Below are 11,990 nucleotides of genomic sequence, written 5' to 3'. Positions count from 1 at the left end.
ACATTTTTGGATTTGCAAAATGATAACAATCAGCAATTTTCAAAAAGGATTACCGTACTATGAAATGTTCAACTTATAATTACTCATTAGGAAAAAACTTATTTGATGAATTATTTAAATATGCTAATATAACCAAGCAACGAAACACTATTTAACATAATATAAAGAGTAACTTTCAACTAGAAATTGTGAATGTTTTTGGCTGTGCTATGCAGCATTTTAGTCCTTGTTAACCATTTCAACAACTGATTTACACATACATGCTTGCAACATCATTATTATTATTCTTACATAAAAGAAGAAATGGAAAATAACAGACTAAGATAAGGCGCATCACATAACGGTATAATTATATACTTGAAGAAAAACACATCACATGACGATTTAATGAATAACATTTAAGCTGATACAAGGCATCTTTGGTAAGCAACTGCTCTTTAAGCCAAGGGTTGCAAAATTTGACAAGCATAGCCTCATAGATATTAGCGTCGATTTCGGTTAGCCACTTGAGTATATATGATTTTAAAAGATCCAAGAATAGCCTATTGCCATAGTGCAATTGATAACCAAGTATATGATCGTTAATGGTATAATACTTTTTATTTAGATTACCTAACTTAAGTTTAAGGGTTATAAAGATGAATAATACAAACAAATTGACACTGTGGCAGTATGCTTGCCACTGGATTCAACTAATTTTTGCTAATACCTTTTCAGTAGGGTATAATGGGGTAATTCCGGACATGTGGTAATTCCGGACAGCCTGGGGTAATTCCTGTTCTAATCGTATTATCAGTTTATTTTATTTCAAAACAGAAGTATAAAGAATAAATGCACACGTAAATACAAAATAACAGAGTAAGTAAACAACACAACGCAAACAAAATACATTAATGCGTTCATAAAGTGACTTCCCCAGTCCGAGGATAAAAAAACATTCAAACACAATCTTTTTCAGAGTGAGCAAAATGTTCCTTTTTTATATACATATAATTTAGCTTTCGAGCGCCAAATGTGGTAAAATACTGAAAAAATAAAGTTTCTGTGCTGTCCGGAATTACCTGTAACGCCAACGGTAGGGCTACGGGGAAATTCCGTTTTTTGCATTAAAAGTGTGTATGTCCGGAATTACCCCACAGACGGGGTAATTCCGGACAGTTAGGCACTGGAAAAGTAGGCCTCATTTTGTGGCCATCTTAAAATAATTTTAGAAAATTTCTGTAGCATACTATTAACATATGCGTGAATGTCTTAAATTTGCATTGGGGTCGATTTAAAAGCAACATGTGAGCAATGGTAATCCGAAAACGGAAATTTTGTTCGGAATTACCCTGTTATGCCCTATTAATATTTGAGTGATTAACATATCATGTCCTTAACAGTGTTGTCTATCTTTAATATGCAGTAATGAAACATTTTTTTTAACGTAACTGTATATTTTCACTGAAGATGTTGTCTTATTGAACTTAGCAATATTGCTCACAGATTTTGTAAGTTGGGATTACAGACATCGTAACTTGATGAGAATACAAAAATGACCATGTCTTTTAAAACTGTTACTAAACAGACAGATTAAGATCCAGAAAATCAATTTTTGAAGCAATAGGCATTTTGTGTATGATTGTGTAGAAATAATAGTTTTTAAACTTTTCATCTTCAGGGTTGTAACATCAGCAATAGTTGGGTATGTATAAATAACTTACTGTGTGGAATTGCCCTTACACCAGTCAAGATATTTGCTTACCCTCATAAACATCTTCAAAATGATATCAAAAGGATAAATCATTATTTATTTTGCAAAGTTTCATCATTTACCATCACATTCTTTTTGACTGGTGAGTATATCTTGCAGAAATAAGTTGAACAATTACTTACTTTCAATTTGTACTTTGCTATCACGGTTGGTTGTTTTGGTGTATTTTATACTTACCGTATGTATATTGAAAGCTTTATGACGGAGGTATCACTGAAACCACAGATTGGACAATTGTACAGTGAATTGTTTTCAAACCAGACTTTTCAAACAGTGCAAAGTAAATTACTGTATTTCTGCAATTGGCTGTTTGTTTTCATTAGACAATTGTTTCTATTTGCTAGATCTAAATTTAGTCAACATAGGCTATACTGTATGTTATGATATTTGCAATTTTGCATATTAACCGCAAATTTATCTTTTCCTCAGTTTCGCTGGAGCTTGTAGATATATTACCTTAACTTTACATCGAATATAGCTACTATATACTCTCTAAAACCTCTACAGCTTCACAGCTTGTTTCACTCTAAAAGGGGGATCATCACAAGGTCCATATTCAAATAGAATATATTTGAAAGAGTTTCTATTTCAATAAGGACTTTCTGATGATCCTCCTTTTAGGGTGAAACAGGCTGTAAAGGTTTTAGAGAGTAGTAACTATATTTGATGTAATTCTCTCTCTGCTTGTTTTTTTGCTAGGCATTGAGCACTTTTTGTAGTATTAAAAATTAAAGTTTTATTTATTATTTAACCTTCGTTAGATGTGTTTATCATGTCAAATATAGGCCTCCAGGAAAGTACAAGATGAAGCAAATTAAAACTTTACCATTTGCAATATTAGCACAAAGAGTATATCACTTTTCATGAACATATACCTTAGCACATTTGGACAAGCAAGCACATTTATCAGAAGATTGTTTTAAAGAATTGCTCAGCTTCATGATGCAAAATTTAGCTTTAATGATTAGAAAAAAGTATTTTTTGTACATAGCATTGACAAGCTGTCTTCGACCAAAGACTGATTTTCACAAATTGATCTCTAAAATTATCTCAGACATTCGTGTTTAGAATGTTGATTTTGTTTTTTTAACAGTTGAGTTGAAAACTTACCAGAATGGATCATTATAAACTTTCTAACTGTGAGAAAGTTCGGGTTATCGAACAAAAATTGAAGAAGGAAATCGGGGAACTAAAAAATGAAATCGAAGAAAGTGAAATGTTGTATGGGAAGAATGTCAGAGCAATCAGGTATATCGTTTCATTTGTTTTACTTTTAGCTTAATGATTATGATTATGTTTGCTTGTCATCATCATCATGTTTTATATTTTCAACCGTCAAAGCAAAAAAATAATATCACTTTCCACAATATAGCAGGGGTCTGAAAAAAAGGTAGTTAGCGACAAAACGTGAACGTTAAAGTGTGCTCATGAGAGAAATGATTTACTAAATACAAGGATTTTGGCGCAGTTGCAACATTTTGAGAAATTGTATCATAGCCTATCCTTGCAATTATTAACGATTTGCAGATTTATTTAAGAGATGGCAATGTTTTTATTTGTTTTAGCTGTCATAATATTCAATGTACAACTGTACATGTCTGCATTTCAATGCTATTCATTTTTGCATTGAGGTCGTTTACCTTTTTGAGAGGAAATGTTGTACAAAAAATACCAGCTTGTGTGTTAAATGTTCTATCATGCAAGTATATGTGATGCTTCTTCTTCGTTTGAACCTTCTTTGTCACTCCAAAGGTTAGAGGCTCTCTCTTTTTTACCCCTTATGTGATGATGCTCTAAACTTAATACCGGCTGAGTGCATGAAGCAATGACTTTATTCTTTCATATTCACAGTTGGCATGTGATAGCAGCTTATCATTGGCTCGAGCAAATGTTTTTCATTTTTGTAAATCTCAACAGTGTAGTCTGATGTTGAGTGAGCTGACATTTGAAATGCCCATTACCAATAAACTTTAACAAAAACAAAGTTTGATTGAATATATGCAAAAGATAATGAAATTAACATGATATCAGATCTTTTGATAAGCTACAACTGCTTTATTTAAATTTATATTATGCACAGTGTTAAAATGGTGGTTAGTTGTAGTTTTACAGAAGTGTTCTCATTTTGTTTATTATGTAAGATTACTAACAATTAAGATATGCTTTGTAACTGTACGTTTTTTACCATCACAAAATATCGACATAATTGAAGAGCTTGTTCAGATAAGGAAAAGCAGTTTTACTGAAAGCGTTAAAAGTCAGTTTTTAATTGCTTTATTTGTTCAGCTCCATACCTTCACCAATGACGCCCATCTACTTTCAAAAGGAGCGAAAAATGAACATTAAAAGAGCGTTAGATGTCGGTGGGGTTCAACCGCTGAAGAGCCAAGGCCTAGTCATGATAGAAGAACTTGAAGCAACATTAAATTCAGATGTGACCGAACAAGGGTTGCCCTTGTTACTGCACCAGGTAAGGCCAGACCAATATAGCGGCTTTTTTGTTTTATTTGGCTTTTTTGTGTTTCTTGTTATGCCTAAGTAATTGGAATTCATTACACGTTGTGCTATTTGCTTATTTTCGTTGGCCGATTTGAAATAAAAAATCTTATGTTTTGAATAGCTTATTACAACCAAGAGGATGCTCATTCTTTTGGCGTGCGAAACGTCAGAGAGGCATCAAAATACTTTGTATTTTCTGCTTACATATCACTGAAAAAAAAAGCAACTTGACAAAGAAGTGAAAATTATTCAAATAAAGAGCTAAACGTTTAGCATGCAATAAAGAAAGGTTGAAAATAGTGGTGTTAAGAATTATTTTCCTTTCTATTGTGGTTTGTTCGGCTTTGGTGATGGCCGATGCATCCTCTTTGGGTTTTCTGAGCCATTTGCCACAGTCGTTGCTCTGGTCTGGGCACAAATCCCATGGTCTGCAAATGTGTCAAGAATAGTGATGTTGATGTTCATTTTTTTTTTCAATATCGCAGTTTTATCTCGATCGCATGCAAGCCCTTGTCCATTGCAAGCATCTCCACATGTTGCGGTGGAGACGATTTTGCGAACACACCGACGCCATAGAGCGAATGTACCCCAAGTATATTCGTAGACTGGCTGAGATCAAAGCTGACTACGACGACGCCAAGCACAGGGCTTACCGGCTGTCCGCTGCTTACCATTCACATATTCTCGGGCAAAACGACGCTGTAAAAAGGTGACAAGTCTAAGTCTATTGTTACACACGATTTGATTTTGTTCCTGTTCAGTAAATACGATATGTGTGGTGTTTATTGGATTAAAGTACTCAATAAACATAGTTGGTCCTTGTTTTCATTAATTCAACGTCTTCTGACGTTGAAATAATGTAAAAAAGATTAACTTCGTTAGCTGGCTACAGGTAATGTTGGTTAATAGCAAAAATAAATAGTGATGGTATACATAGGTTCGTGTCACTTTACGTGACAGCAGCTCTTGAATGAAAATTTCATCGGCTGTAATATTTTCGACATGTCAAAGCAATATCAAGATAACAGTTTGTCACAAAACGTTTTTAGAACATCTTCCCTTGAATTTATCGATAAAATCCAGACCAATTGGATGAGCAGTATGATGTATAACAATTTAAAACATAGCAGAGAGTAGGCCTACCATACCAAATTGATAAGATGATATTTCTTGTTTAAAGCTTTCGCAACACAGGTATGACCTCACCAATACATCGTTCTTATTTAAATTGATTATTGATAATGATGTGCTAATTAGGCCATACTTGTGGGCGAAAGCTTTTGGAATAAATTAAGTTTTATATAGTGCTCTATGCCATTTCTTTCACAAAGCAATGTTTTCAACATAAGTATTTAAGCTTTTAATTGTGTTAAAGATTTTAAAATAAGTCAAATACTTTCTTACCATCCCCATACATTGTATGTCTGGTTTCATCACCAATTAAATAAAATGCTCTTTAACTCTTTGTCCCTTTTGGCAGCGAATGTTTAACAAAATGTAACAATACGGAAAGATCAATGGTCTAGCTTTGTGCGACATAACACATGACAACAAAATGTCCTTCAGTGTGTCAAGTATATAATACAAAAAGTAGTTTCAAATGTCACTCACTTATGGTTTGTTATCTGCCTCAATGTGACAACACAGATATTCGATATTTCTAAAAGCCGATTTAATTGTGATAGTAAAGAAATCAACTTTTGGTTTGAAGCAAGCTGGGCAAGCTACAGTACACAATGTTGGCCGCAGCCGAACCTCAAGCTAAGAGCCGAACTATGGCTTATGAATGAACTTCTGTAGTTGTAAAATTACGTCTCGATTTAATTATCATCACACTAAAAATTTACATTTTTTAAAAATGACAATGAAACGTTTTTTACGTTTGTTTGATAAATGAAATGTCGAAAGTAGTTTCTCTACTGCGCAGTGCACACTGCACATGCACCCACCGTCATAGCATACGCTCATCTTCATCTGCACAAAATTACTGCCCTGATTGATTTGTTTGATAGATTCTTGAAATATTTTTTCTAACTAAAAAATCTTCTTCGGAAGCTTCTAGAAGCTGTAAATCATTGTCTCCGCCATCTGGGTTGGCAGCTTGGAATGTCTGCCTTCAGCTGAGATGTTGTTCCCAGGATGTTAATTCATCAAGCACGTTTTTTTTTTAATTTTAAGGCTATCTTTTCAGTATAATGCTCCAATGCATGCACCTAGAGTTGAACCATCGTCATTGAATCTTGTCATACCATATTTTCAGAGCGAGATGGCTTTCCACTGAGAATGAGATATCTTCAACACACTTCAGTAGATGTTAGAACTTGTGTCAATTTTACCCTACATTTCTTTCAACAATTTGCGTTATATATTTTGCTGTCCTTCTGAAATTTATTTTTGTTTGCTTTGTTTAGTTTGAAGTCAGAAGACATGGCCATATTCTTCCGCTGGTTGGTCGTTCATCTTCGTTCCACGAAGAAGGTGTTTTCCTTTGTCAAGCTTCTTGAATGGCTCCCGACCATCCACAAGAACGATATTGACCTACAACTGGCTGCTCCAGTAAAGTCAAATATGGAGGTAAAGTAATAGAATGAAAGCACTGAAGATGAAAACAGTTTCGTGTTCGAAACGTTTGCTAAACATGAGTTATATACAGTTTGGGATCTTTTTTTGATTGGAAAGCATATAATTTGTACAGTTTCTTAGTAATCATTTCTTAATTTTGTGATGCTTTATTACCGTACAACCAAAAGTTGCAGTTTGTTCGAATCGTCCTTTGTTTAAAATTGATAAAGTATTTCATTGAAAATCAGGTAGTGTGCGGAAATATTTCAGATTAATCAGAATATGTCTGTGACTGCAAATGTCTATTCTAAAGCTAAGTCTTGGCGGTTCAACATAGATTCTTTATGCGGTGAAGTAATTCTTGTCACTTACCGTTTTTAGAAGTCACTGTCAACTTCATGGTCACTGTCAACTCCATGGGACACATATGTCCCAGCAGTCCTCAAAGGGTTAAACTTGTCACTTACCGTTTTAGAAGTCACTGTCAACTTCGTGGGACACATATGTCCCAGCGGTCCTCAAAGGGTTAAACCCTAAAAGATGACGCGATTCATGAGACAATAAATCAGTTGTGAACATTAGCAGTTGCCGTTTTGCTTTCTTTGTATTTGTAAGCTTAATGAACTAACCTTGACCGATGCATGTTGCATATGATACGAGTTAGAAGTAACTTATTGTTTTAATAAATTTCCATCGCTATAGTTATTGTTTAAAATTTCTGACATGAATTTTTTTGACTCCAGTTGGATGTGATGAACCAGGCTGCTACCGACAACAAGGCTGCCTGGAGGAACATGACTGCCGGTCTGGATTTCTCCTTTTTATCTGCGTCGTCCACGTCTCTCAAGTCATCATCAGGAGTAGGAGGATCATCTATGACCATCACATCCGACCTCGCATTCTCAGGTAATTTACGATGTTTTTTGGAACATTGCTAACAACCACTTCCAGCAAACATTTTGCTTCGGTTAGGTCGTTAGGAGGACAGGGTAACACAACTTAGAACTGCTTTTTGAGGGTCAAATAAAGATTATGATTATCGATTCAACTTTGTATTTATGTCGATATGTACTTGTAGGTCTTGTGTCAAACGAAGTTACTATGGGCATCCCATGTCACATGACGGAGTTGTCAAACTTCAGAGATCAATTAGAATCATTGACAACTGAATACGGAATTGCAATCCGGTCTGAACTGGTTACATCCGCCGACGAGATGGAATTATTTGGCGCAGTAAACCGCCACTTCAAGAATCTGTTCAACCGTCAGTTGGACTGCAACAAGTTCTATCAGTACGACAACACGGTTGAAGGTTGGTGTTCTTAAAATAAACAAACCTGAATGAATCATAATTTGATCATAGGTTAAACCAAACGTATAGACAATGAAAATATCAGCTCAAGCATCTTCACCCTTAGTCATTGTTGGCTATCCAAATTCTAGAATACTAAAACGTTTCGTCTCTGTTGCCTACCTAATCTATGAATTGTTATCACTTTCTAAAGCTAGCTTTGTTTTTTGTTTTATTTCAATCAACTACTGACCATGCCCGTTTTTCTTAGAGAAAATCTTGTAGCATAAAGTGATTCTGTTTTGTGTAATAGATCTCTCATTCAAACGTTTTTCTAACCACAAAGCAGTTAAAAATCGTATTTCAAAATCGTATTTCAAAGCGAAGTGTTTTATGTTGAAACGCAGTCACATGAACGTTTTGGTTTCTAAAAAAAAAAACATTATTCCGGCAGGATACGAACACTGGGGCGCTGACTCCGCCTCACACTGTCTGAAGAAGCCGAGCAATTGGGTGAAGTTTGTTCGAATAAAACCAAGGAATGACGCGACTCAACTGCGACAGACGACGTATTTGAAGCAAAGCAAAAGACCAGACGAACTCTTGCGTTCTCAGAACATGTCAGTTTCTCTTGTACTGCAGATTTTGCGTTTTGTTCTGATAATATCTGATTCTACTACATTTTAATTAAAAGAAAGCATCTATGAAATGTCATAATCACAGGAAAATGATTGAAGTATGTTTGTAGGTTTTGTACAGTGTGCACAGCATAGCTTTGAGTAGAACTGCGTTTGTTTTGAAATAGAACGAAATTCTTCATCAGGAAACTTAATTCGAAGTTAAACGAAACCAGAATAAGAAATTTCGGATCAAAACGAAACTAACTAGTTCTTTATTTCAAAATATTTTTCCTTCGAACAGCTTTAACATTTATTCTAAATGACCTCATCCTCTTAAATCTGAAAATTTGTTTTTGATTTCGTGAATGTCACTAGTTTCTATAGGTCCACAAAAAGGAAACAACGCAAAAACAAACGATTTTTGACCAAATTGTGACTAAACATAACGTTTTGTTTCCTGGCAAGGTTTCTCAGAGTAGACGACTTTGCTCGGGTCACGGAAGCACTGAAGGAACACGCTGTGGCAGTAAGGGAACCGCCCACTGTCCGAGCCATTGCAACTACAACACACACGTGAGTATTCATGTGCGATTCGACGTTTATATAACGTCTGAATGCCTATTAACAACATCACAAGGACACCGGTTCGACACCATTCAAGAGCATGCCGCTGTGTCTGGCAAGACACTTAAAGGCATGCCTGAAGGTGGACACGAAGATTGGCTTCTTTGCCTTTTCGTCTACTTAATTTAAATCTTCAACCACAGGGTGTGGTAAGCCTAGATATGACTAACCAAAACAGCTTCACAAATCGTCGCTTGTAATATCAAGTTTGAAACAAGGACCCTTGTGAAGTCATTCAGACCGTTCGGAAACTTCAACTTTTTTAGAGCAACTGAAAGGTACATTCACTTAAGCTTTTCCCCATTCACGCATTCTTTTGTTTGAATGCTGTACAAGTTCAAACCGCAGCTCAAATGACGTTGCTTCGGACGCGTGTGCAAACATGAATATAGCTCTCTATATTTACACTGTCACATTCGAATGCTCTATTCTGTTGTTTCACTTAGATTTTGAAAACCACTTACAGCCAAGATTTCTTTCTGAATGTATTCTATAAAATATGGCGCAAAAGTGTAGTTTATAGCAATAGAGAATCTAGTTTGATTTATTATTTTTCATATTCACAATAGTGGTTTATAGCTTATTTTACAAATTTTGGACAACTTTGGATGGGATTGAAATGACTGAGAAGCCAAGATTTAAAAAAATTATTGAAAGTCGAGCTTTAGGGATTGAGGCTCAGACAAAGAGCTTCTTAGAAGTTTGTATGGTTGGCTATACTATAATAAATTTACAGCTTTGGACTCATTCGTAATTTTTCCTCGCGGTTTTTATCATATTTCCCATCAAGCATTCACGATTCGCAAAAAATAACTTCCAAGCTCACTTCCGTAAAAACGTCGTCAACAAACCGTTTGTTAACGTCACAGTCGTGGAACCCAAAAAACGGACACTCTCTGGCGTACAATCTACGAAGGCGCTGAGAAATATGTCAACAACTCTTCGTCTGACGCCAGTGACACGTCGAAAGATTCGAACGCTGCTTCAGACCGATCAAGGTAGGACTCTTACATTTATGCATAGGATTCAAATCTTGGGTTTCAATAAATAAGACGCTGTTGTTGAATGAGGTTGATGCATACGCCATACGGTGCAGTGTACAATGGTCAGAGTCTGGAGCAAGTGTCTAACTTTACAGCTTTGAAACATGTATCTCTTTTTTTCTGATGTACTGATGAAGCGATCATAGCTCTTATTTCTGAACGACTATTTGGAATTATGGTTTCTAGATTTTTAAGATGGAGTTTAAATTGGTTTCTTTGGTTGTTCACGGACAGGTTCGGAGGGCACAGCAGGAAGAAGGACAGCTATGATTACGCCAACACGATGCAGATGCTGGGATTAGACGAAGGTGACGATTCCGCCAACCAAGATCCAACTGTTATTCAGGTTTGTTTTGTCCTGACAGCAGGCAATTGTACGCACGTCTGTGGGTAGAATAGAGATGTAACCACATGGGGGGGCCGGGGGGGGGGGGGGCTTTGGAGAGCTATCACCTCCCAAAATTTTATCATCTCACCCTAAAAGAATTTTTAACACTATTACAACGTTTAAATAACGTTGTATTACATGTTAAATGACGTTTCATAAATGTTTAGCTGTATTTAGTAGCTATATTTTAAAACAACTTTTTATTTCAAACATTAAAAAATATTTTTCCTCCATCAGTTGCTTTGTCGACTCCTAAAATTTTGTTTCTAGTTACGTCACTGCGATAGAACCGAATTTGCTAGCGCAATAAGCGATGATAAGTCGCTATGTTGAATAGTGTTAAAATCTTCATGTTTCTTTTACCTATGACACTTCTACGCGGAGTATATATCAAAAGTAGTTTTCTTTCATGTAGCAACTGTTTTCAAAGGGCGCTTACCTGTCGTTTCTACATCTTCGTCATCTGAAAATTCGAGATTTAAGAAGACAGTGTCTGGGCATACTCAACTACTTTAGAAGGTAATTGAACTAATTTGAAAAAGTGATTTCTTGAAGTTTTATTTTTGGCAACAATTGGTGAATTTTTTATTGCTTGCAATTTTTACTATGGAATACACGCCAAAGAACAAAGGAATTAATCAACTTTTACTTCATTCTTGTTTCACAACTTTTCCTTAGCATTGAAAGAACGATAACAATCTACGATGGTGGACTTTCTCACGAGTCTGACCAGAACCCTGAAGAAGACACAGGAGGAGGTGGACAAGACAGCAACACTTCTCAAAAGAAGAAAGGTTTCACTACTTTTTTAAAATTGTGTTGATGTTTATTCGACTATCAAGTTGCCGCCTTGGGTTTCCCCATATCTTATTTTACTGTAATAAGCAAAAAAGGCGACTTTTTTCAAAGATTTTTTTGTCAATGAATAATAGAAGAGTTAACGATGAATATATACTTGTGAATATTGACTTGTGAATATGTACTTCGGATAGGATCATCATTGTAACAGCACCGCCTAACAACTGCAAGCCTAACCTTAAGAGAAGTGTGGAGCAATTCGGCATCGAGAGATTAAGATTTAAAGCCCGTTTTCTTTGACTTTAATTTTGGATACTTACTTGCACTTTCTTTCGAAAATAAATTTATTTCATTTTAAGTATAGGTACTGATCTTGACCCATTTTCAACATTATTGTGAGGATGTGCGTAAT

The 11,990-nt window shown here is 35.5% G+C and overlaps 1 protein-coding gene across 1 annotated transcript in view; it reads left to right on the top strand.

Moving 5' to 3' along the window:
• The first annotated feature begins 1,745 nt into the window (after nucleotides 1-1,745).
• The window catches only part of LOC145769322 (uncharacterized), a 38,580-nt gene continuing 28,335 nt past the window's right edge, over nucleotides 1,746-11,990 (top strand). The window contains exons 1-13 of the mRNA XM_082580917.1: nucleotides 1,746-1,835; nucleotides 2,847-3,001; nucleotides 4,040-4,223; nucleotides 4,738-4,961; nucleotides 6,664-6,826; nucleotides 7,558-7,720; nucleotides 7,893-8,126; nucleotides 8,560-8,725; nucleotides 9,191-9,298; nucleotides 10,219-10,347; nucleotides 10,627-10,738; nucleotides 11,211-11,299; nucleotides 11,459-11,574. Coding sequence (XP_082437043.1) covers nucleotides 2,868-3,001; nucleotides 4,040-4,223; nucleotides 4,738-4,961; nucleotides 6,664-6,826; nucleotides 7,558-7,720; nucleotides 7,893-8,126; nucleotides 8,560-8,725; nucleotides 9,191-9,298; nucleotides 10,219-10,347; nucleotides 10,627-10,738; nucleotides 11,211-11,299; nucleotides 11,459-11,574 — 1,822 coding nt within the window. The 5' untranslated portion in view covers nucleotides 1,746-1,835; nucleotides 2,847-2,867. The remainder of the gene's footprint in view (nucleotides 1,836-2,846; nucleotides 3,002-4,039; nucleotides 4,224-4,737; nucleotides 4,962-6,663; nucleotides 6,827-7,557; nucleotides 7,721-7,892; nucleotides 8,127-8,559; nucleotides 8,726-9,190; nucleotides 9,299-10,218; nucleotides 10,348-10,626; nucleotides 10,739-11,210; nucleotides 11,300-11,458; nucleotides 11,575-11,990) is intronic.

This window comes from Aplidium turbinatum, chromosome 4 (genome assembly GCF_918807975.1).
Source record: "Aplidium turbinatum chromosome 4, kaAplTurb1.1, whole genome shotgun sequence".
Lineage (NCBI taxonomy): Eukaryota > Metazoa > Chordata > Ascidiacea > Aplousobranchia > Polyclinidae > Aplidium > Aplidium turbinatum.
This window is presented reverse-complemented; position numbering and strand designations above follow the sequence as displayed.